At 40.0% G+C, this 26,136-nt stretch overlaps 1 protein-coding gene across 1 annotated transcript in view; it reads left to right on the top strand.

Annotated features, from left to right (window-relative positions):
• UNC80 (unc-80 homolog, NALCN channel complex subunit) overlaps positions 1-26,136 on the top strand; it is a 239,685-nt gene that overhangs the window by 191,786 nt on the left and 21,763 nt on the right. Inside the window, exons 47-57 of the mRNA XM_069573767.1 lie at positions 61-199; positions 1,383-1,479; positions 4,255-4,425; positions 7,890-7,982; positions 9,516-9,551; positions 11,004-11,222; positions 18,281-18,481; positions 20,639-20,762; positions 21,684-21,809; positions 23,078-23,201; positions 23,944-24,150. Of these exons, the coding sequence (XP_069429868.1) occupies positions 61-199; positions 1,383-1,479; positions 4,255-4,425; positions 7,890-7,982; positions 9,516-9,551; positions 11,004-11,222; positions 18,281-18,481; positions 20,639-20,762; positions 21,684-21,809; positions 23,078-23,201; positions 23,944-24,150 (1,537 nt within the window). The remainder of the gene's footprint in view (positions 1-60; positions 200-1,382; positions 1,480-4,254; positions 4,426-7,889; positions 7,983-9,515; positions 9,552-11,003; positions 11,223-18,280; positions 18,482-20,638; positions 20,763-21,683; positions 21,810-23,077; positions 23,202-23,943; positions 24,151-26,136) is intronic.

Here is a 26,136-nt window from a genome sequence, read left to right on the forward strand (position 1 = left end):
TCTCCAGCATTTGTTATTTGTAGACTTTTCAGTGATGGCCCATGACTTTTCTTTACACAGGATGCTGCCAATACTGGATCCAGCAAAGGTGTGTCAGCTCAGTGCCTGTTTGACTTGCTGCAGTCCCTGGAGGGAGAGACCACTGACATCCTGGACATCTTAGAGCTGGTCAAAGCTGAGAAGCCTCTTAAGTCTTTGGGTAAAAGGAAAATTTGCCTTGACATTCTTTTTCTCTTTGTAGTATTTTTAGTGACTTTATACTGAATATTTTGAACTAAATGGAAACAGCAACATAAGTGGGGCTTAGTATAAGTTAAATGAATATATTTTCCTATCCCCTGTTTCTTAAATTTCTTATAATTCCTAAAGTGTTAAGGATTCTCTACCAGGAAAACTGGGAGAAATACCAACAACCTCAGATATGCAGATGGCATATGGCAGAAAATTAAGAACTAAAGAACCTCTTGATGAAGTTGAAAGAGAATAGTGCAAAAGCTGGCTTGAAACTCAGCATTAAGAAAACCTAAGAACATGGCATCCAGTCCCATCACTTCATGGCAAATAGAAGGGGAAAAAGTGAAAACAGTAACACATTTTATCTTCTTGGGCTCCAGAATCACTGCAGATGGTGACTGCAGCCATGAAATTAAAAGACACATGCTCCTTGGAAGGAAAGCTATGACAAACCTAGACAATGTATTAAAAAGCACAGACATTACTTTGCCAATAAAGGTCCGTATAGTCAAAGCTATAATTTTTCCAGTAGTCATGTATGAATGTGAGAGTTGGACCATAAAGAAGGCTGAGCACCAAAGAATTGATGCTTTTGGACTGTGGTGTTGGAGAAGACTCTTGAGAGCCCCTTGGACTACAAGGCGATCCAAACCAGTCCATTCTAAAGGAAATCAGTCGTGAATATTCATTGGAAGGACTGATGCTGAAGCTGAAACTCCAATACTTTGGCCACCTGATGCGAAGAACTGACTGATTTGAAAAGACCCTGATGCTGGGAAATACTGAGGGCAGGAGGAGAAGGGGGATGACAGAGGATGAAATGGTTGAATGACATCACCAACTCGATGGACATGAGTTTGAGCAAACTCGCGGAGTTGGTGATGGACAGGGAAGACTGCTGTTCTATTAGATGAGAGTTTTTTAACTACAAAAATAACACTTTTATTTGTCATATGATTATTCAAAAATAGAATAAAATTTTTAGTCCCTTAAGATGAGGAAATTGAGTGTTCACAGTTTAGGAATAAAGTCTAATAAAGAAATAACTACAAAATATCACTAGAAAGAAAATGTTAGGAGTGATAAGCTCCTCTTTATCCCTGACAGAATCCACTCTGATTGTATGCCTTGACCTTCTGTCCCTTTAGACTTCTGCTATGGAAACGAAGACCTGACTTTCTCTATAAGTGAAGCCATTAAGCTCTGTGTTACAGTGGTGGCATATGCTCCTGAATCATTCAGAAGGTAACTGCACGCTTTAATCTGTGCCTTGTAATAAGTGAATATGGCAAGGGAAATAAAGCTGAGTGAATACAAAAGTTATGTTTGTTAATATTAGCCTGCAACATTCTGACAAGTCCATTTGCAAAACTAAATGTAGGAAACTTGTCATAGCAGAGGTTATGAAAAATACAGTAAATCTTCATCAATTTGAAATTCCCTAATTTAGGATTGATGCAGCAGCTAAGATGTTTAGGAAATATCCTCACGTGTAATTGAAATTTGATTTGCCATTAATTTCTCAATAGACATTTAATCTATTTAAGAAAACTCCTAAGGCAATGGCACCCCACTCCAGTCTCTTGCCTGGAAAATCCCATGGACAGAGGAGCCTGGAAGGCTGCAGTCCATGGGGTCGCTGAGGGTCGGACACGACTGAGCGACTTCACTTTCACTTTTCACTTTCCTGCATTGGAGAAGGAAATGGCAACCCACTCCAGTGTTCTTGCCTGGAGAATCCCAGGGACGGGGGAGCCTGGTGGGCTGCCGTCTATGGGGTCGCACAGAGTCGGACACGACTGAAGCGACTTAGCAACAGTACCAGCCTTTCAGGGAAAAATAAGAACTTCTGTCACCCAAAGAGCAGGAAGACAAGTCATGCCTATCATTTTCCAAGAGCAGGGAGCCCAGAGGCCTCACATGGAGAGTGTTATTCCGATTCTAGGATGTTGCCTCTGATTTTATATATATATATATATATATATATATATATATTTGTGTGTATAAATGATATGTGAAGTGAAAATCAGTCTCATATCTCTATTAAAATAGGTCTTCTAAAGGCAGAGATAATAATTCAAATGAATCATGGATAGTTCCCTTTTAATATACATGCTTAAAAATAATTAAGTTGCCTTTTTCAAAATGTTCCATTAGTCTGACTTAACCAACTCTTTGACCTTTCCTTCTCCTCCTCCTCAATTATGTAACATTAGGAAACCTCTTCCTTTTAATTTCTCAGTGAGATAGTCAATAATTTTCATTTGATATGTAGAATTTTTCCGAGTATGATAAAGTACTCTTTAGCTTGTATAGAGTGGTGTACTGGTGAACATTTCATGACTAGATCTCTGTATCTTTGCCAGTTTACCAATATGTAGTAATTGCTAAATACAAAATACCAGAATGACATCACTGAACATGTTATTGGAAAGAAACGCATACAGTAGGCTTTCCTTTCTTTTTTTTTTTTTTTTTGTTTGGCTCTACCCTGTGGCATATGGGATCTTAGTTCCCTGACCAGGGATCAAACCCTTGCCCTTTGGCAGTGCTGGACTGCCAGGGAAGTCCCAGTAGGCTTTCTTGACTGGTTATTGTTATTTAGCCTTTCCAACACGTCACTGGCTACATGTATTTCAAATGAAATCTTTTACTCTGTGACTTACAATTTTACTTCCCTAAGTTTGTCTTTTGATTAACAGAGCTCTTCATTTTAATGTAGTCCGATGTATCACCTTTTTCCTATTTTTTAGTTCTTCTGTGTCCTCTTATGAAATCTTGGCTAACCCAAGGTTACAAATGTGTCCTCTTACAGGCCAGGCGCTTTATTGTCTTTACATTTACATTTAGGTTAACAAGTCACCCGGAATTAATTTTGGTATGGTGTAAAGTAAGGGTCAAAGTTTATTTTTTCTGTAGAGATATATAATAGGCAACAGACCTAGCACCATTTATAGAAAAGACTATTTATTGCAGTGCCATTTTTGTTAAACATCAAATATCTGCAGATTTGTTTTGTATTCCTTATTCTATTTCATATATCTATTTGTCTATCCTTGAGCCAATATTATACTGATCTTAGTTATGATAAGTTTAATCATAAGCCTGACATCTATATGTCTTTTTTTAGTTGTGAAATTTCCATCTTTAACTATAGGAATGCTATTTGCCTTGAAGTCTGTTTTGTCTAACATAGTTACATCAGCATTCTTTTGGTGTTTGCTCTTATTGTAATCTTCAACATTTCTGCATACTTATATTTAACATGTCTCTTAATAGCAAAATACAGCTGAACTTCTTAATGATTCATTCTAGTAAGCAGGCATTTTTCAGACCTGCATCACGATGACTATTTCAGACATGATTCTTGCTGTAAAAATGCTTAAGCTTTAGGAAGCCTGCCTCCTAAAGAAGAGTTTAATCTTGTCTCGAATTTGTTCCAGCTAGAAAATCACTCTTGGCAAATTAATGAATGAAAGTTTTGTTGATGATTTTGTGAGGTTCATTTCTCTATGTCGACAGAATAACTCCACCTATTACCATTCTATCAGGTCGGCCAAAAAGGAAGAGTTTATAGACAAGCCCAGACGAACTTTTTGACCAACTCAATATTATGCTGTCAACCAATTGTATATACGTTAACTCTTAAATCTGTTGGACTGTAGCCCATCAGGCTCCTCTGTCTATGGAATTGTCCAGGCAAATTACAGGAATGGGTTGCCATTTCCTACTCCAGGGGATCTTCCCAACCCAGGGATTGAACCTGTGTCTCTTATGTCTCCTGCATTGGCAGGTGGATTATTTACCACTAGCGCCACCTGGGAAACCCATTGGGTGCTTAATTAATTCATTAATTAGTGTTAGTCAATATTTCCAGCAGCTTTAATTACTCTTGACATGGATGGAGTGGGAAGGGGACTCAGATTTTTTTCATCTCTCTAGAGGCTTCTCATTTCTCCATGCTCCAAAATATTAAATAGGATGTAAAATGTGATTTGGTTTTCTTTCTGTTGATTGAAGTCTTCAGATGCTGATGGTCTTGGAAGCTTTAGTGCCATGTTACCTACAAAAGCTGAAGAGGCAGACATCACAGGTGGAGACAGTACCTGCTGCCCGAGAGGAGATTGCTGCCATGGCTGCTCTTGCAACCTCCCTGCAGGCCCTTTTGTACAGCGTGGAGGTCCTCACCAGGTAATCCCATCGGCAGAAATGTCCACAGCCATAAACAACATGTATCCACCACAAAGAGGAAGAAAAAAAAAAGTGACGGCTAAAATCTCTAAAACCCAGTTTTTACCCAAACTTGGGAGTTTCCCAGGTGCCTCAGTGGTAAAGAATCTGCCTGACAAACAGGAGACTTGGGTTTGATCCCTGGGTTGGGAAGATCCCCTGGAGGAGGAAATGGCAACCCACTCCAGTATTATTGCCTGGGAAATTCCTTGAAAAGAGGAGCCTGGTGGGATACAGTCCACAGGGTCACAAAGAGTCAGACACAACTTAGCGACTGAGCGTGTACCCAAACTCAGCCCTTTATGGCTAAAACTGCAAACATTCCCTGAGTTGTTTGGATAAATAGTGCTAAGTACTCTGAATAATAATAATAATGATAATAATAATTAGTAGTAGTATTGTTACTGCTAAACACACACTTGCACATAGTTTGCTGAGCTTCTCTGGCAGTTTTAACCCAGTAGTAAACAAATCTTTCATAAAAGGGCTAATTTAGTGAATGTGAAAATGTGATCCACAATTTTATTAGCTCTTATTTTATGAAACATGAAATGTCACCAATTTCAACTAAATGTTTATATTGTTTTCCTATTTTTAAAGAGTTGGGGTTTTCTCCCTAAAATGTCAGAAGCTACATAACAGACATAAACTACAAAATTTTATTCTAATGCTTCAATTGGTAGATTCTCCATTGGACAAGACTCATTATTGCTGAGAGAGGGGACTGAGGGATTTGTCAATGTCAGTTGACACCAGGGTTCATCCTAAGCAGAGTTCCAAGAGTTTAGTCCTGTCGTAAGATTCTTGGGTGCAGAAACAGAAGAACTGGGTGACCCTGGGCCCAGGGAAGGGCTGGGCTGATGAGGCCTGGGTGGAGTTTGGGGCAGTAGGGGAGGAGGGATGTCTGTGTACAAAATATAAGGTGAGTGGGAATGGTAGATGCAGAAAACTACGTAGTGACTGGCTTCCCTTTTCCATTTTCATCTACGATTAGCTGGAAGGAGATGTTCCTCCCCAGGGGTGGAGGTGGGGAAGCCTTCTTTCTGCATTGGTGTCTTTGTTCCTCCATCCCATTTGACCATATCATTAGCCTAAAATTCTGAGATTTACTCCCATCAAAGGTACCAACTTCTTCAGCCCCATCTTGTTCAATCAGTGGGGGGACTCGCTGAAATCTCTGTCACTTCCAACAGCAAGTGAGAAGGGGCGTGAGGTTGTCATTCATTAAGTTCAATCCGTATTTAGTTCCCAATCTTGCCCTACATTGCCAGCCTAGAGAAGAAGAAAACAGCCCAAAGTCTTGGGTAGATTATCTGTTGAAATGCCCACATGCATCTAAACTGAGGAAATGGGAAGCTATGAAACAGGGACCCATGACAAATTGCCTCATCCCATGAGAAACAGTCCCCAGTGCTTTGATGATGGTTTTCTGAAAGTCCAAGGAGAAAGAACATCCTAAGGAAAAATACATGACTTACACTCTTCCTTCTGCACCTACCTGGGTATGTCATGAGTGCCTCCCTGAGACTAGAGGAAAGAGCACTCATTTTCCCCAAGTGCCACTTGATTCTTGTTCTTCATAATACCCAATGATGCTTTCTATTCCTTTTTATAAGGATAAGTCAATTAACTTATCCAAAATTGACTTAACCAAAATTCCACAAAGAATTATGGATGGAGCTCTGATATTTAAAATCCCATGGTCTTAAATATTCCAGTGTACTTAATATTCTTTTGATGAAGTGGAAGACTAGCCTCACTGGTTGGTTATAATTATTCACAACTAAACTGGCCTCATTGTTTTTACAGAAAGCAAATATTTAATAAGAAGGATACCATTTCACTTTCACAGTCTTAATTTATGTAGCTCATGAAAAAACAACAACAGTTCTATAGATAGTAACACATAAACAAGTGTATTACAAGTGTATCAGTGTTAGTTTTCCATTGTTGCATAACATGTTACCACGAACTCAGAGGCTTAAGACAGATAATATCACATGGCATGGTTCTGTAGGTCAGAAACCTGGGGCAAACTCAGCTGATTATTCTGCTTAGGGTCTCCCAAGGCCAAAATCAAGATGTCAGTTAGTCTGACCTCTTATTGGAAGGTTCTGGGGGAAAATCCATTTCTAAGCTCATTAAGGTTTTTGGCGGAATCCAGCAGGCAGCTTTGGGTTGGAGGTCCCTTTTCCTTTCTGACCTCAGCCAGGGGCCACTCTCTGCTTATAAGACACTGATTTCCCTTCTCACCCAGAACCTCCAACCCTCCAGCCGACAATGGTGCCCTTGAGTCCTTCTTAGGCTTCAAATCTCTCTGCCCCTAGCAAGAGAAAACTTTCTGCCTTCTAAGTACTGGCATGTGACTCAGTGTAACAAATCTGCCTGCCATGCTGGAGACACAGGAAACACAGGTTCAGTTCTTGGGTTAGAAGATCCCTTGGAGGAGAACATGGCGACCCACATCAGTATTTTTGCCTGGAGGATCCCATGGACAGAGGAGCCTGGCGGGCTACAGTCCATGGGGTTGTAAAGAGTTAGACATGACTAAGCACGCATGGTAAGATTAGGTCTACGCAGATCATCCCCCTCTTGCCATATAATGTACCAGAACCACAAGAGTAACACCAGGCAGGAGGAAGGTCTTGGGGCCAGCTTTAAATTCTGCCCACTATAGCAAAGGCACAGAAAGAGACAGTCTGGTGTTATCATTAACGGTCCAGTCACCAACCACAACCAGCATATAGAAACTAAGCATAATAGAAGCAAACCTTAAAGAGTTTATATAAGCAATTGCTTTAAAAAGCCTTATCTTCCCTTCCATGTCACAAATGACACAAAGGCAGTTAACCTAAAACTCAGAGAAGATATAAAAGGAGAGATGATTCTTTTCTATTTCTTAGCGTCAAAATTATTGACTTAAATAGATATTCATTTACTCATGTCCCTGGGTAGTCTTAGGTGTAATTTTCACTGGAAAGGTTCTCCTTCTCTGATAGTTTTGCAGAAAAATCGAGTGGTTGATTATGGAGTAGGTGGCCTAAATGATATGTGCATTCTTTTTTTTTTTTCTTACTATCTAGAATGGCTAGCTTCCTGGTACCTGTAGATTTGAAAAATGAATTCTTAACTTTCACTTCATCAAAACAGACTTATAAGTCTGATTTCATAAACGTCTGGTTTGGAGTCCTAGTTCCTTACTCAGGACAAAGAAACAAAAGACCTTAAATCTCATTGACAGACCCTTGGGAATCGGTATTCCCTTTTAGGTGCCTCCCAGAACAAAGAGAGCACCGGAGTGTGACAGCAAAGCCCAAAGTCTTTATAAGACTCTAAAACTGACTTAAAACGTGCATGAGCTGCAATAACCTGAGGATTTCATAAGTGTCTCCACTTGTGTTGTTTTGTTACTGTCATTGTTGCAGGCCCATGACGGCCCCCCAGATGAGCAGGTGTGACCAAGGTCATAAAGGGGCCACCACAGCCAACCACACCATGTCCTCTGGGGTGAATACCAGGTAATCCCCCGGCCCCATGCTCCTGTGGTCTCTCAATTTCATACAACCTGAATCTCAGCCATTGCGAATGAAACGAATCCTGAAACTAGTCAATACTGAGGGTGACATTCTCCAAAGAAAAGAACAGAAGGTGAGAGTTTAGAGTTACAAGAAAATACTGAGGCCATTTTTTAAAAGTGTCACCTTCATAAATGGAGAGAAATAAGACATCTTTTAAAAATGGCGTTCCTGTGTCTGTGTGAACATGCAAGATGCTCTCTGCCTCCTGGGTGGTCTTTGAACTATTCTACTGTTGTTTCATTTGCCTTTTTGTTGGACACAGATGAAACAATAATAACCAAGAGGTGGTTTCTCATTCCAGGGCAGTTGTGCAGAGTCAACTTTCTTTCATGTGGACAGAGTTTCAGCAGACCTTTCATCCAAACTTTGACTTAGGTCACTACATGATGGTTTCATGGTTGTTGACTTAATCATCTTCCTTGTTTTAGTGTAACTCAAGATACTGGCTGGACTAGTTAATACTTTACCTGCTTCATTCTGCGTAGGTTAACCTCTAAATACCCTGAGGCAGAAACAAATGTTCAATTAGCTTCTTCCTTCAAGGAAGAATTTAAGACAGGGCAAATCTAAAATCAGCTTGAGAGAAAGTTCTCTTTTCCCAGTGTGGACTAGTTAGCAAAATAATCATAAGGAAAAAAGAAATAATTGTCTAGTCTCTCTGAAGCACATTTTAAAGTGTGTATCATTATTTACGTAAATTCCCTGCTCATCATATATTTATGCTAAAAATGAAATAGATTTCAAACTAGTGTTGACTCAGGTCTCAGCGTCTCACATTAACTAAAAACGATTCTTTGGGTTTTGAGTAATGAGTTTAAGTGATTCTTAGGGGTTTCTCTCCCTGGAGAAAGCCATGGAACCCACTCCAGTATCCTTGCCTGGAGAATCCCCATAGACAGAGGAGCCTGTCAGGCTACAGTCCATGGGGTTGCAGAGAGTCAGACATGACTGAGCAACTAAGCACAGGGGTTTCTCTAAGCATACTGAGCTATGTTCAACTAGGCTCGATGCAAGGTACACAGAGAAAGAGGACTTCTAAAGTCCTATTGCCAGTCACTCATAAAAGGAGAAGTCTCTAGAACCGAAAGGAAGTCAGCCATGATTTTCCCTCTGGTCTCCCTAAGATATAGCACATGATGTTAAAATTGTAAGTAGATTCACCTTACCTTTAAAGTTTAAAAATTTCCCTCATGAGACCACATTCCGTGAGTTTGGGTGTGTTTTTACAATATTTGTCTTTCTACAAATCATCTGGCAATGGAACAGCTTTCCCGGCAACTATTATTGTAGTATCTGTGATAGCTGAATGACAGATCAAGATTTTCTACTTTAGAATTAGTATATGTGTTATGGTGAGCTTACCAAAACGTGTAGCTTCAAGGGCTTCTCATGAGGAAAGGTCTTTAAGAGGACCCACCACAGGACCCCTGTTCTCGCTCTGATAGTGACTCAGACTGTTTTTCTGACTCTCAGGTACCAGGAACAAGGCGCCAAACTGCACTTCATCAGGTACAGAAAGACAACCTAACGTTTTTTAAAAAAAGATAAGCACCTTTAATATTTTGGAAAGCATCTACCAACTGTTTATTTTTACCCAAGCAGACACAATCACATAATTATATGTGACTGGATTGTCTTCTGCTCCACTCTCTTTGAAACCTGCCTTTTTTTATTCAACACTAAGTCACACCCATCTTTCAAACCAGTATATGTAGAGCCTTACCTTCATGTGTAATGGTTGGCTATGTCTGATTAGAAATATACACTAATTTGTTACTCAACCTCTATTTGTGGGCTATTTAAGCTGTTTCCAATAGTTTACAATTATAAGCAACCATGTAATGGCTAGATCCCACTGGGCAATTTCTTATTATTTGACTGTCTTACCAAATGGCCTTTGGCTTCTCCAGGACATTGCCTTTGTTCACACTTCTTTCTTTTGAGAGGGAAGTTCTTTCTCATTTGCTTAATAGTTATTATGTCTTTTAAAAATCTTTTCCTACATGATAAAAGTAAAATTCACAACCCATTAAAGCATATCCTTCATCCTAGATTGCCCAATTAAATCAAGGGAAGCCTCACAACACTTGAGGGTAGTGAGTTTTAAACTTTTTTAACCATGAGCCACATTAAGTAATACATTTTTAAAAATCGTGAATTAAAATATACTTTGGAGGGTAGAATCGCCTATATATTTTTTATTTTTTCATTTAATTTTTTTATTTCACTTTTTACTCTTTAAAAATTTTATTTATTTTAATTGGAGAATATTAATTATTGTGTTGGTTTCTGCCATACATCAACATGAATCAGCCATAGGTATACATATGTCCCCTCCCTCTTGAGCCTACCTCCCACCTCTCACTCCATCCCAGCCCTCTAGGAAGACAGCTCTAATTTTGTACTATTTAATAATTCTATCTTCTTGTGATGATTTGCCTTGTAAGTTGGGTTATGGTTCCATCAGGTTTCATTTCATTCTCATGTGACATCCTAATTCCACATAAATCCTCAGGAAGTGACTAATGTAAAGTCACTACAGTTTGGGGTGATAGTCTCTTCTAGAATGATGGACTTTCTTTATTTTTCCAATGAGTTTCTCCTTGGCCCTGCCCTGCTGCTTCATTACCTTGGATATAACATAAGGCAGGAGTCCCCAACCTCTGGGATCTAATGCCTGATGATCTGAGGTGAAGCTGATGTAATAATAATAGAAATAAAGTGCACAATAAAGGCAGTGTGCCCGAATCATACCCAAACCATTCCCTTCCCACCCTGACTGTGGAAAAATTGCCTTCCATGAAACCGGATCCTGGTGCCAAAAAGTTTGGGGACCACATCATGTTTTTCTTCTACATGATACCCTTCTTTCACAGCTGCCCACCACACACACCTTTCCAGACCCCCAGTTAATAATTTTTATTGCCATAATTTTTAATAATAATTTTATAATTTCCCCAGAGAAAACCTGCACTTACTGGAGGAAGGGCAGGGCCTTCCCAGGGAGGAACTGGATGAACGGATCGCTCGGGAGGAGTTCAGGCGGCCTCGGGAGTCTCTGCTGAACATCTGCACAGAGTTCTACAAGCACTGCGGGCCCAGGCTGAAGATCTTGCAAAACCTGGCCGGCGAGCCACGGGTCACTGCCTTGGAGCTGCTGGATGTGAAGTCTCACATGAGGTACCATCCTCCCTTTCTCTCCCCTGAGTGTGCACATAGCCAGGGCAGGTGAGGGGTGGGGGCAGTGTGCAGGGTGATTGAGATGGGGCAGGGTCAAAACTTGTAACTGGTTGAAATTGATCGGTCTCCTGTGGTTTGGATACATGACAGATGGAGCCCTCTGGGAAAATGGATGTCAAATCCATGGAAAAGGATCTTGGCATGGACAGGGGGAGATATTCTTAAAGTCAGAAAAGCCCCAGTCAATATTTGCTCCTCAATAAGAGAATGAAAGGAACTTGTGTCACCTGAGTTCTTATGGAAGTAACGTTCTTCCAAGTACTCTTTACTGCCCCAATTCTAATTTTTCATAAGAATCCAGTGTCTTCTGTCTCTTATATTGCATGAAAAGTGCACAGCTGCTTTCTGCTCCTACAATATCTGAGGACTCAGTGACTGGCCTACAGGGAAGGAGCAGTTTTAACTTAGAATCAGACTTTGGTTCAGTCTGAGATTCCTTTTATACACATTGTGCATGACAGCCTTCCAGTATTTCAAAAATGTCCTGGTAAAAATTCTGCACTAGTTGAGGCCAGTCATCATATAAAAATCTGTACTCCTGGAGTATCAGAGAGAGACTCCAGAATTACATCTCTGTGCACTTATATTTCCTTCTTCCTAGGGAAATGTCATTTTACTTGTTACTCAGACTATAAAGCCTGTGTCTGTATTTTTAGGTTCTTTAAAGGCACATGATTCCAGGGGATCTTCTATTTTGATTTATAACAGTTTATAAAGGATTATAACAATTCCTGGAAAGGAAAATTCCATGGGTAACTGAATATTCCCTTGAAGAGTTTAGTAGATCTATAAAGCTAAAGGTAGGCTTAGGTTCTAGCCTTTCAGAAATAACATTGCAATTTGGCAAAACACACCAATTTCCTGATTATTGCCTCATTTTTCCCCCTAAAATTATCCCCTGAAAAGTTTAGAAAGTACTAAGTGAGGGAAAATGAGAAATGTAAGAAGAACACAGGCTCTTTCTCCTCCAGACAGATTTCACACTCTCTGAGTTGTTGGCGCACACCCAGAACTCCATAGCATCACATGTGTTCACACTCCCCACTGTGCTGTGATGGGAAGAGCTTATTTTACACTGAGAATTTCAGCTCCAACACTGGGAAAGGGGAGGAAAGTTTGAGGTGTTAAGCTCCTGTTGCCATAGTAACTCAGTGCTTCAGTCACGCTCTCTCTGCTCCTTTCCTACTGATCATGGCTTGTTGTTCAGTCACTAAGTCGTTTCCAACTCTTGTGACCCCATGGACTGCAGCACCCAGTCTTCCCTGTCCTTCACTATTTCCCAGAGTTTGCTTAAACTCATGTCCTTTGAGTCAGTGAGCCATCTCTCATCCTCCATCATCCTTTTCTCCTCCTGCCTTCAATCTTTCCTAGCATCAGGGTCTTTTCCAATAAGTCAGCTCTTCTCATTAGGTGGCCAAAGTATTAGGGTTTCAGCAACAGTCCTTCCAGTGAATAACCAGGGTTGATTTCCTTTAGGATTGACAGGTTTGATCTCCTTGCTGTCTAAGGGACTCTCAAGAGTCTTCTTCAGCACCACAGTTTGAAGTCATAAATTCTTTGGTACTCAGCTTTCTTAATGGTCTGACTCTCATATCCATATATGACTGCTGGAAAAACCATAGCTTTGACTATATGGACCTTTGTTAGCAAAGTGATGTCTCTGCTTTCTAATATGCTGTCTAGCTTTGTCATAGCTTTTGTTCCAAGGAGTAAGCGTCTTTTGCTATTGTGGCTACAGTCACCGTCCACAGTGATTGTGGAGCCCAAGAAAATAAAATCTGTCACTGTTTCTACTTTTTCCCCATCTATGTGCCATGAAATGATCATGGCTAGCTGTCCTAAGTTATCCCCCGTCACATTTCCAGAGTCAGAGACACGCTACTACCAACAGACATTTTGTGGGAAAAGATTCCTAAAAGATAGGAGAGTGAATGAAGAAAGAGGAGAGAGACCAAGTTGGAGAGAGAGTCATAACAATGAATTAGTAACTGTCCTGTGACTTGAGGGTCTGTATCTGCATTCCTTAAGGCATTTGGAAGGAGAGGAGCTCAGGAGTCAGAGAGGCCTGGAGCTCCCTCTAGAGGTCAAACCCTGTTAAAGATTAAATGAGCTCTAGAAGGGCAAACTCTTAGCTCCATGCCTGGCACAGACCTAGGGATCAATAGATACCAATGCTAATGAGAAAGATCCAAACACTATCCTAGACACTGGGATGTAAAATAAACCCCTTGTCTTAACAGGATTACAGTCCAATACTGAGACACACGTAAGAATATAGAATGCTGTGTTGCAAATACTGTCTATCACATGTGAGTGTTTAGTTTATTATTGTACCAAGTACTTGAGGCAACTTAGAAAATCGTATCATGCAAAAGAATACAATTTACAAATTAAAGAGTCAGAGCAATGTGAAAAATTAGCAGGGAAATAATTTTTTTAACATGGGAAATTTATGATTTTATCATATTAGATGCTACTCATGAGCTATAAATTTGACTTTGTGCTATCAATAGGGAGACAGGGCCAATCGTAAAATCATAGTTTCAATAAGATAAAAACAACCAATTTCTTGGTAAAACATCACCTTTTCAAATATGAAGAACAAGAAGTATCTCTTGGTTGATGTATGTTACAAGGAAAGAGTAGTGTGACAGACACCATCCCATGGTGGATAAAGGACCATTTTCCTGGGACTGGATGCCTGTCAGTGCTGAAAGTTGCATAACGTCTTCATGCAGTTCAGCAAGAGCCAACTGTATGGAGCCAGCATAAGGTCATTCTGCTGCTAAGTCGCTTCAGTCGTGTCCGACTCTGTGCGACCCCATAGACGGAAGCCCACCAGGCTCCCCCATCCCTGGGATTCTCCAAGCAAGAACACTGGAGTGGGCTGCCATTTCCTTCTCCAATGCATGAAAGTGAAAAGTAAAAGTGAAGTCGTTCAGTCGTGTCCGACTCTTAGCGACCCCATGGACTGCAGCCCACCAAGCTCCTCTGTCCGTGGGATTTTCCAGGCAAGAGTACTGGAGTGGGGTGCCATTGCCTTCTAGGGCACCATTATTTCATGGCCTGAATCTAGAGAAATGTGAGCAAAAGTTTTAATATGCTCTCTATTCATGCAATTTCGCATAACAAACTTTCCAAAGGAGACATACGGATGGCTAACAAACACATGAAAAGATGCTCAACATCACTCATTATTAGAGAAATGCAAATCAAAACCACAATGAGGTACCACTTCACACCAGTCAGAATGGCTGCGATCCAAAAATCTGCAAGCAATAAATGCTGGAGAGGGTGTGCAGAAAAGGGAACCCTCCTACACTGTTGGTGGGAATGCAAACTAGTACAGCCACTATGGAGAACAGTGTGGAGATTCCTTAAAAAATTGCAAATAGAACTACCTTATGACCCAGCAATCCCACTTCTGGGCATACACACCGAGGAAACCAGAATTGAAAGAGACACATGTACCCCAATGTTCATCTCAGCACTGTTTATAATAGCCAGGACATGGAAACAACCTAGATGTCCATCAGCAGATGAATGGATAAGAAAGCTGTGGTACATATACACAATGGAGTATTACTCAGCCATTAAAAAGAATTCATTTGAATCAGTTCTGATGAGATGGATGAAACTGGAGCCGATTATACAGAGTGAAGTAAGCCAGAAAGAAAAACACCAATACAGTATACTAACACATATATATGGAATTTAGGAAGATGGCAATGACGACCCTGTATGCAAGACAGGGAAAGAGACACAGATGTGTATAACGGACTTTTGGACTCAGAGGGAGAGGGAGAGGGTGGGATGATTTGGGAGAATGACATTCTAACATGTATACTATCATGTGAAATGAATCGCCAGTCTATGTTGGACGCAGGATGCAGCATGCTTGGGGCTGGTGCATGGGGATGACCCAGGAAGATGTTATGGGGAGGGAGGTGGGAGGGGGGTTCATGTTTGGGAAAGCATGTAAGAATTAAAGATTTTAAAATTTAAAAAAAAAAAAAAAATGGACCTTCCTTGTTCTCCGGCCAGAGTTTACTAAGTAGTGACAGTTCCATATGCTTTGACCTTACACCAAGCAAAGGATATAATGAAGGTCTTCTTTTATAAATAAAGTATACATTTGGATATATGTGTAAGTCAGAGCTCAATATATACGTTCTAGAACTGAGGACATATAGGTAGTACATAAACTCATAAGAATGGATAGTATCAACCAAGGAGAGAGGGTTGATTTAAAGGAAAAAAGAAATGGGATGATATAAAAGAGGATATATTTGCAAGAAGTACTTGATTTGAATCAGAGTCAAGAGGAGTGTTGAGACGATCTGTACCCCTGCATTTGCAGAATATATGATTGATTACAAGGCTCTCAGGAAAAACATTCTTGATTGGATAGTTTCTACCCCAAGAGAAGTTATTGCCTCATTTTCCCAAACCAAAGCTACTTAAGCAGTGGAACAGAGAGCAGTAAGCTCTGCAAATGCATTTTCCCTCTCTCTCACTCTACTTCCTCCCCTCCCCTGCCCCCTTTCTCCAACTTTCCATTTCTCCCCCTCCTTCTCTATCTTAGGTTCTCAAGGTTATTCATGCAATAGTACAGCAAAGCCTGTATTAAAGGAAATTTTTGTTCTATGCTGAAACATATTCATGTTGTAACATGCCCAGGGATGAGCATTTTGGGGGGGGGGCTCCAAAATCACTACAGATGGTGACTACAGCCATGAAATTAAAAGACACTTACTTCTTGGAAGGAAAGTTATGACCAACCTAGATAGCATTTTCAAAAGCAGAGACATTACTTTGCCAACAAAGGTCCGTCTAGTCAAAGCTATAGTTTTACCAGTAGTCACGTATGGGTGTGAGAGTTGGACCATAAAGGAAGCTGAGTGCCGAAGAATTGATGCTTTTGAACTGTGGTGTTGGAAAAGACTCTTGAGAATCTCCTGGACTGCAAGGAGATCCAACCAGTCAATCCTAAAGGAAATTAGTCCTGAATATTCATTGGAAGGGCTGATGCTGAAGCTGAAACTCCAATACTTTAGCTACCTGATTTGAAGAACTGACTCCTTGGAAAAGACTCTGATGTTGGGAAAGATTAAAGGCAGGAGGAGAAGGGTACAACAGAGGATGAGATGGTTGGATGGCATCACCGACTCTATGGACGTGAGTTTGAGTAAGCTCTGGGAGTTGGTGATTGACAGGGAAGCCTGGTGTGCTGCAGTCCATGGGGTTGCAAACGGCTGGACATGACTGAGGAACTAAACTGAACAGGGATGAGGGAAATTCAGTAAATAATCCATTAAATGACTCAAATTCAACTCTAAGCATTGTGTTCAAGTTTGGAATTGACCAGTATTTTCTCTTCCATTTCTTAAGTTTGCATGTAAAGTAATGCTTTCCGGGTGGCTCAGATGGTCAAGAATCTACCTGCCAATCCGGGAGGCCTGGGTTCAACCCCTGGGTCAGGATGACCCCCTGGAGAAGGGAATGGCAATTCGCTCCAGTATTCTTACCTGGGAAATCCCCATGGACATAGGATCCTGGTGGCTACAGCTCATGGGGTCACAAAGAGCTGGACATGACCGAGCAAGCAAAATACACAAAATAATAAGGGAAAGGAAATGCATGTATGTTGATATACCCTTACCTGTCTGTCAAACAACCTGAAAAGCAAAGAATTATTTTCTGCATGGCGCATCTGTGAGAAGGAGATAAACAAAAGAATGTGAAGGCTGTTTAAGATAATTTCTTTAAAACACTCACACTCACACATAATTCCCAGAAGGACAATGTATACATTCAGTCTGGAGAGAGGATGAGTGGGAATGATAGTGTTGCCAGGGATGTATGGTTAGACTGAACTCATGCTTCCAGATGAGGTCTCGTAGGAAAAATTTGAGAGAGTTTGGGAATCTAATATGAGGAGAGCTTTTCACAGTATGGACCTCCAAATATGGAATGAGCTGCCTTGTGGAACAGTGATAAATCCTCCATCCCTGGCACTAGTCAAATGGATACAATTGTGGAGCACTCCATGTTTTGAAGGCAAGGGCTTAGCTCTGATTCCTATACCAGAGTGCCTATCAGAATCACCTAGGGCGTTGTTAAACTATAGATCTTTTAAGCATTTGTCCTGTCTCTCTTGGAGTAATCATATGTAAAATAGATGACCAGTGCAAGTTTGATGCCTGAAGCAGGAATACCCAAAGCTGGTGCTCTGGGACAACCCAGAGGGATAGGATGGAGAGGGAGGTGGGAGAGGGGGTTCAAGATGAGGGGGACACATGTGTAGCCATGGCTGATTCATATTGATGTATGGCAAAAACCCATCACAGTATTGTTAAAGTTATCCTCCAATTAAGTAAATTTTTAAAAAGGGAGCTTCTAATTAACATGTTATAGTTAATATATGAATAAAAGAATGATACAGTACTACCATTGTACTACTTCTGATGAGTTAATGAATCTGTGTAGTAATCACTGGTGCCCGCTGACATTATCGAGTGACAACTAGGAATCACGTGCCTCCTGATGAAAGCACACATTGCCTGTGAAGGACACATACCAGGAAGTCAAGATCTAATCGGATCTAGCTCCTGGATAACAACTGAATTAAATACAAGAGAAGTAGGATCAATTAAATGACACCATGGAGACTCGGTCAGGAAAATCCAGTATGTGGGAAATGCTACAGGACAAAAAGCTAAATTCTCCCACAAATAAATTACTGAGTGTCCAAAAAAGAGTAGAAGAGGGGTAACTGACAAATAGGAAAGGCTTCAGAGACATATATAGGTCTAATTTTGTCCAGAATTTTTTTTTAATGTTTATTTACATAGTATAAGAAAATGTGCTAGAATGTTCATAGCTCAAGGAGTCAGTGTATTGGAAGGAGGGTGATTAGCATGATGCTGTGTGAGGAAAATTCCCATGGTTGGTGGCATTCTAAGCTGATTCTTTAAATGCAAAACAAAATATTTTAGGTTGGCAGAAATCGCACACTCCCTCCTGAAGCTGGCACCATACGACACCCAGACCATGGAGAGCCGTGGGCTTCGTCGCTACATCATGGAAATGCTCCCCATCACCGACTGGAGCGCTGAGGCAGTGAGGCCGGCCCTTATCCTCATTTTAAAGAGACTGGATAGGATGTTCAACAAAATTCATAAGATGCCTACTTTGAGGTGAGAAGGCCTCCTAATCAACTGCAGGTATTGCAAGCCTCAGATTTCAAGTCTGTCCGTTTTTAAGGTGGTGGATCAATCCAGAGTTGAAGGAATGGCTCAAAAGTGTTCTGCTGTTGGTTATATGTGCAGAGCTAATCAGGATATGAATGCATAAGTAGCCGGGTCTGTATTTCTGAGGAAATAACATATTCTTCAAAAGTATACATCTATCTTGAAAATCTATTTATTTCTTAGCTATCATGTTGCTTATCTGACACACTTAAAAAGTTCAATGTGTATCCTTCAATTCCTTTTCAAATAAGGCAGGATATGCCTTATAAATTAAACAACTAAGGACAGAAGAAAAATTAACTTGATGTTCAAAAAATACATGTTTAACATAGTATTTTAGGTATCACTTTAGCGAAATGCAAGCTTTACAGTAATCAGTAAAGCACCCCCTAAAGAGATCTCAGGGTTGATAACAAATACCTAATTCAGGTGGTACTAAATCAATGTTGTTATCACTTGATCTCCATTCTGGGGCCTGAAGTATCATTTGGTAGCCTCTCTATGAGCAGATATCTCTGAACCCATCTACCTGGAGATCTGAACCCAGTGTGGAAATCTATAGCTACAGTGGGCAAACAAATCAATTAAGAAATGCTAATAAACCCAGTAGATTAGAAATTTGAAGTTTCAGTGAGACCATTTTCTGTCCTATTAAACTAAACCCAAATCAATGCAACTCTTGCCCAAGAATTTGTAGCACTTATTGCTCAATGTGCCAGAACTTTTCCAGGTTTTATCCTGTGTTCTTCTTCATTTATGCAGCCATCTGAAGCTGTTGAATTTATCAAAAAGAAATTGAAACATTTTATTCTAATAAATGTTTGACAGTTTGATCCTATATTCTTTTCTACCATGATGATGGATGCCTGTACATGATTTCAAGGTTATTTTAGTAGCATAGAATATGCTATTTTAGTAGCATAGAAATGCCTATCCTTAAAGGACTCCTATTTTCTTTAATAGTTCCAATAGAACACTTGTCCTTACTGGCAAATGACCAAAGTTTTATACATCTTACAAAGATGTATAAAAATAACTTTTCATCTAAAGATGTTAACACCTCCATAGGCTACCTCATTTGTCATATAATTAAATCTGTTATGAAAAATAGCAGCTTCCTAAAAGTAGACTTTTGGATTAATGTGTAGACTTGGTTAATAATAGGCAATTTTCTTGGGGTGCAATGTGTGAATTTGGGGTTGCCTTGGATTAAATTTCTTCAGGTGATCTCAGTTCAAAAAGAGAAATGTTGACTGAACCTGACCTGTGGGTTACTTGTACAACAGGGATGTCAACATATCCCCATGTATGAACATTCCTGTTTTATCATTACAGTGATTTCAATCTGGTAGGCAATGTAAGCTTAGAAAGTATTTCCAGGATAATATTTGGAAATAGCATTGATCTCAGTAAAGCCCAACCTGTTTATTTAGGGGGACCATAGAAATGACTCTTTGGTCCTGAGACAATTACAGACCAGACTGTCTTTTATTTCAGAAAATCTCATGTTCGTCTAATTGAGCTATGTATACCACCATATTTACTACCACAGAAAGTAGTCCCAAAGCATCATTTTTTAGAAGGTCAAGAAAGAACACTTTTAAAATAGACTGTTTTCCTGGAGTGAAGTCACATAAGTCTAATTAGTTATAATCTGGTATAAAAGCTTATGAAATCAACTGTAATCTGATTTTTTAAAAAAGCATTATAAAAACACAGCCTATAGTCAGATTACTTCTGTTTTGAGGAATGACTCCTACAGTGGGTTTCCTATAATGGTAGTCTCATACCCTTTCTCAAAGCTAAAACCAGGAAACTTGAAAGGCCACTCATTCATCATCTCTGTTTTTTCTTCAATAGATTTTGTCTCATTAGTCGAGTGGGGCAGGAGTGCCTCTGCTGCGTTTTCAGTATCCTCTTCCTTTCCCACTGTGCTCTGTACTTTTGGAACAATATGGGTAAACTTCATCCCTTGTGAAGCACTTTTTTGTCTCAGACACCCATCCTGTCTTAGATGGCATCAGAATCACTGTCTCATTCGCTTGTTTCAGGCAGTCTCCAGAAGGGAGCCACACTGCTAATGGCTCCTATATTGTATTCCAGGCGACAGGTTGAGTGGGAGCCTGCCAGCAATTTGATTGAAGGGGTTTGTTTGACACTTCAGAGGCAGCCAATCATATCCTTCCTGCCTCACCTTAGGTCACTGATCAATGTCTGTGTCAATCTGGTGAGTAGCCGAGTGGCGATGTTATGAAACTTTACAAAATTTAACTCTGCTATTGACTTCTCTGAGCTGAAGACTTACAGGTCAACCTACCTACCTACATACCCACCCATGAAAACAGATGGCTCAGGTGACACTGAAAATAGTGAGGTACATTTCAAGGTGGTGCGTGGGGAGATCCCTACACAGATGGGATTTTCGTGTGCTGCTTCCCACATGCTACTTTGACAATTGACCTCTTCAAGTTGCGCTGAGAGTTGAGGGCTGCCAGTTGGAGAGTGGGGTGGTGGGAGACTGTGCAATTGGCTAGAAGTTGAGGTAGTTTTGGGTGGGGGAGTTTAAAGGGCAAAGAGGATTTTTTTTTTAAGTGCAAAATGACACTATGAGTTGGCCAGTCTAGGATTTATGTGAAGAGAAAAAAAAACTTCTTTTATCATTTATGTAATATCTAGAGTCTGATCTTGGCAAGGTTTTGTACAATGTGGAAACCATGGTAGAGCATTTCATGAATAGAATCTGCTGCTTAGCTAGTTAAGCAATAAATCTGTAGCTGGAATGCCTAGTGCAAATAGAGCTCTTGCCATCATCATTGTTGTCAGTATTTACTCCATCAAAGAATGTTGACTTCATTCCTTTGAGTCCACAAGTAAGTATGTCCAGTCTCCTGATTAGACTAACTTTTGATTCATCTCTCATTATTTACATAGTTAGTTATAAACAGCATTCTACAAAACCTTGGCTAAATCTGGTGCAATCATTTGATCTGACTCCAGATATTACATGCCTTCAAAAGAAGGCAGCACGAACAGATTGAAAGTAACATGCCCAACCTTCAAATTATTATTATAATTGACTGACTTCCTTCCTACCGTTGCATGAAATTGCAATAGTCAAGGCTGGTCATGTGCTCTGTTTGTATTTCAGGTGATGGGAGTGGTAGGACCCTCCAGTGTTGCTGATGGATTACCCCTTCTTCATCTCAGCCCTTATCTCTCACCACCTCTGCCCTTCAGCACAGCTGTTGTCCGGCTTGTAGCATTGCAGATACAGGTGTGACTGCCTTACCTGTTTGTCACGCTCATTACGTTGCTGGTTGAGGCACCAGATCATGGTGTTCTCTTTTATTTTTTCTGCAAAGGCTGGGCAAAATCTGTGAAACAGAAGTGTAAACATCTCCAAACTTTTGCAGGTTTGGAGCTTCAGCCCTGAGCTTGATCCTAGAGTTGTGCTTCTGTAATTCTTCTTGAGATCTCAAAAATAGCAGAGTCATCGCAGTCCTGCCACAACCTCAGGAACCACTTCCGTCATTTAAAACATGTGCCAAAACTTCAGGAAAAAGATGGTCCACAGATAATCAGCTCACAGTTGTTAATTAAAAGAGTAATATTCAAAGTCTGGTTTTAAATTATTTGCAGAAAGAACTGCAAGAAAAAAAATTTCAAATGTTATTACTAGACTTTGAATATCTTACTTTTCTTTAATGATTGTGGGTTAAATATTATGGTTGGTTTTTTTTTTTATCATTTTTCTCTCACTTCTTTTAGTTCCTAAAATTAAAATAATCATTCCCAAGCCTCCCCCCCCCCAAAATGTGTAGAATCCCACTTTCCCTGCTTATTTGTTTGTCACCTATTTTAAAGAATAGTAAATCACCAGGAAACTCTGAGACCAATGGAAAGTATACAATTGCTGCAAGTGGATAACTGACCCATTCCTTATCTGATAAACCAAGTTTGATGGTCCATCATCCAGCTAATGGGTAGATTATGGAAAAGAGATTAAGCAAGTGCTGTGGTTACTATGCAGAAAGGATACAGAGACATCCCTAAAGTGATACATTTTAACAACTTGTATACAGAGATCATTATTTCTTTCTATATTGTCTCTTGCTTTCTGGCTGGAAGAAGGTCTCATACAGGGGTCAGATGACTTTTAAATAATTCCCAAATGGAGCAGGCAGCAAGTTCTCCTTTTCTTCTTATTCTTTGGTCACTAAAATATTTATTGGTGGATAGATACATGGAGAAACTGAAGGGGGTAACTGAAGGGGGTTTTTTGTACTAAATGATAGGTATTAAAATTTTTCACTTGATATTCAAAATATTACTGTTTTTTAGGTATATAGTTCTCAATTATATCAAGCAAATGGTAAAGCATCAATTTTGGGTGAATCTTGTATGCTGCACAGATGACAACTGAACTCCTAGTTTGCAGGTGCAGCCAGCAGGGAGTCCCTGTCTCCACCATGCTGTGTAAGAACAAACAGACTGAATGGGTGAGGGGGTCAATTAATCTTTTTTTCTATTATTGCTGCACAGGCTTTAAAAGAAGATTTCCCTTTAAGCCATGTGATCTCCCCATTCACCAATCAAGAGCGAAGGGAGGGGATGCTTTTAAATCTGCTCATCCCATTTGTGCTCACAGTAGGATCTGGAAGCAAAGGTCTGATTAATTTAACTAAAAGAAATTTATTATTGTTGCTGTGTTTTCTTAAGTATCAGGCTGTTTTATCTTCCTTTTCCCATGGAGACCATCATTAAACTCGATCTGAATAATTTTAACATATATCTTAGGATATACAGATTTCTTTCTATTCAGTTTAGCTGCCCTTGGTCAAGACTTTCTGTGCTCCACTTCTTAGAAGACATATGCTATTTAACATCATTTCAGAATAGCAAAAATCAAAAGAGCATTGTTTCAATTATGAAAATGGGACTACCTGAAGTACAGTATGATATGAATTGACAGATAAATGGACTTGATAACCTATGGACACTAGGTTTAGCATAAATCCTGCCATTGTCATTAAATTTCAATATGTTTTCATTACTCTTTCTTTTGGGGGGATTTTTTTCTTTTAGGAAAAGTTTATCTCAAATGTAAAGGCAGTGTGTTATGAGTATTTGAACAGAAAAAAAAAAAAGAAAGGAGATTGAAATGGTAAGCAGGAGATTTGGCTAAGATCAGGGACCCTTTGATGCTGACTGCGGAGGAGACACCCAATACCAGGAGCTCTACTTCTGTCCATAGGAGAAGCTGTACTTGGTGGGGAAGACACTCGAATTTCTAGGATGTTCTAGTTTGGAATTGGAAAGAGAGTTGAATTTTTCAGTGTCTAATGTGGAAAGTTTGCCTTGTGACTTGCTTTTATTCCCACTTCCTCCTTCCAAACTCTGCCCTTCAGACAGCCCATGGCTGGAACAGCCCGAGGTGCAGCTGCTACTGCAGACGGTCATTAATGTGCTCCTTCCTCCACGGATCATCAGCACATCCAGGAGCAAGAATTTTATGTTGGAGAGCTCCCCTGCTCACTGCTCCACCCCAGGGGATGCAAGCAAAGACCTACGCAAGGAAGGGCTGGCAGAGTCCACCAGCCAAGCAGCGTACTTAGGTGGGTACTTCTTTCTCTCTCAATAAATAGAGAAATAAAAATAGAAAATAGATATAGGTATAGATAGAGATATATACACAAACACATATATATGTGTATGCACACATTGGAAGGACTGATGCTGAAGCTGAATCTCCAATACTTTCACCACCTGACTCATTGGAAAACACCCTGAAACTGGGAAAAATTGAGGGCAGGAAGAGAAGGGGGAGAGAGGATGGGATGGTTGGATGGCATCACTGACTCAACAGACATGAGTTTGAGCAATGGTGAAGACAGGGAAGCCTTGTGTGCTACAGTCCATGGGGTCGCAAAGAGTCAGACAGAACTGAGCAGCTGAACAACAAAATATGTATATATGTGTATATGTATATACATATTACTTACTTAGCTATGTTCCTCCTTGAATCAAAAAGTATTCTAAAAGACCTGTATTGAGGAAGTCTTTGAAGAAACCACTTCAACAAGTACAAAGCATCAGTCTCTACTTCTGCTTTCCTGTTACCTCTTCCCACTGCCAAGACTTGAATGATATTCCCATTGATACTGGAAGCTCCTCTTTGACTAGAATTGACTAAGCCAGGGAGCAAAGGCCACCCCTGCCACAGCACTGAGACCAAGGAGCACTAGCCACAGAAAAGCTCAAAGGAGGAAGCTGAAAACATCTTGCCCGGCATTTTTCAGTTCACCAAAGCAGACAGAATGGTAACAACAGGTCGTTGGAGTTTGGAGTATGTCGGAGGTTGTGGGGCAGTGGGTAGAGGTGTTTGGGCTCCATCATAAAGGATGTATTTGAAAATGATATGATCCTCAATGAAAAAGAAAAAAAAAAAAAGCCAAGGCTATATGTGCACAGGGCCTGCCCACGCATGGCACTTCGTTGCCAGAGGCAGGAGAATGTAGTTTTCAGATAAAATCCAGACTCTAGTACAGAGACCTGCATGAAGTTTAGGATTGTGCAGAGGATGTTGGAGAAAGAAGCCTTAACATGGAACACAGGGATAGGAAAAAACACTTAACAAGTAACTATCTTCAGTTCTGTCCACTTTCTGCCTTTTATCTTAATTGAACTATACTTGATTTACGTTATATTAGTTTCAGGTGTACAGCAAAGTAATTCAGTTCTGTATATATAGATATCTATTTTCTTTCATATTCTTTTCCCTTATAGGTTATTCTGAAGTATCTAGTTGAGTTCTCTGTGTTATACAGTACTTCCTTGTACGTTATCTATTTTATATATAGTAGTGTGTATATGTTAATCCCAAACTCCTTATTTATGCTTCTCCCTCTTTCCTTTTGGTAACCATAAATTTGTTTTCTATGTCTGTGGGTCCATTTCTGTTTTGTATATAAGTTCATTTGTATCATTTTTTAGATTCACATAAAAGTGATACTATATGATATTTGTCTTCCTCTGTCTGACTTCATTTAAATGATCATCTCTAGGTCCATCCACGTTGCTGTTCATTCTTTTTTATGGCAAAGTAATATTCCATTGTATAAAGATACCACATCTCCTTATCCATTCACTGGTTGATTGACAATTATGTTGCTTCCATGTCTTGGCTATTATAAATGGTGCTGCAATGAATACTGGGGTGCATGTATCTTTCCTAATTGTGGCTTTCTCTGGATATTTGCCCAGGAGTGGGATTGTAGGATCATTCAGTAGCTCTATTATTGTTTTTTTTTTTTAAAAAAAAGAGCCTCCATATTGTTCTCCATCGTGGCTGTACCAGTTTACATTCCCACCGACAATATAGGAGGGTTCCTTTTCTCCACACCCTCTCCAGCATTTATTATTTGTAAACTTTTTGATGATGGCCATTCTGACTGGTGCAAGGTAATACCCCATTGTAGTTTTGATCTGCATTTCTCTGATAGTTAGCAATGTTGAACATCTTTTCATGTGCCTTTTGGTCATTCACATGTCTTCTTTGGAGAAATGTCTATTTAGATCTTCTACCCATTTTTTGATTGGGT

This window comes from Ovis canadensis, chromosome 2, assembly GCF_042477335.2.
Source record: "Ovis canadensis isolate MfBH-ARS-UI-01 breed Bighorn chromosome 2, ARS-UI_OviCan_v2, whole genome shotgun sequence".
In the NCBI taxonomy this organism is placed as follows: Eukaryota; Metazoa; Chordata; class Mammalia; order Artiodactyla; family Bovidae; genus Ovis; species Ovis canadensis.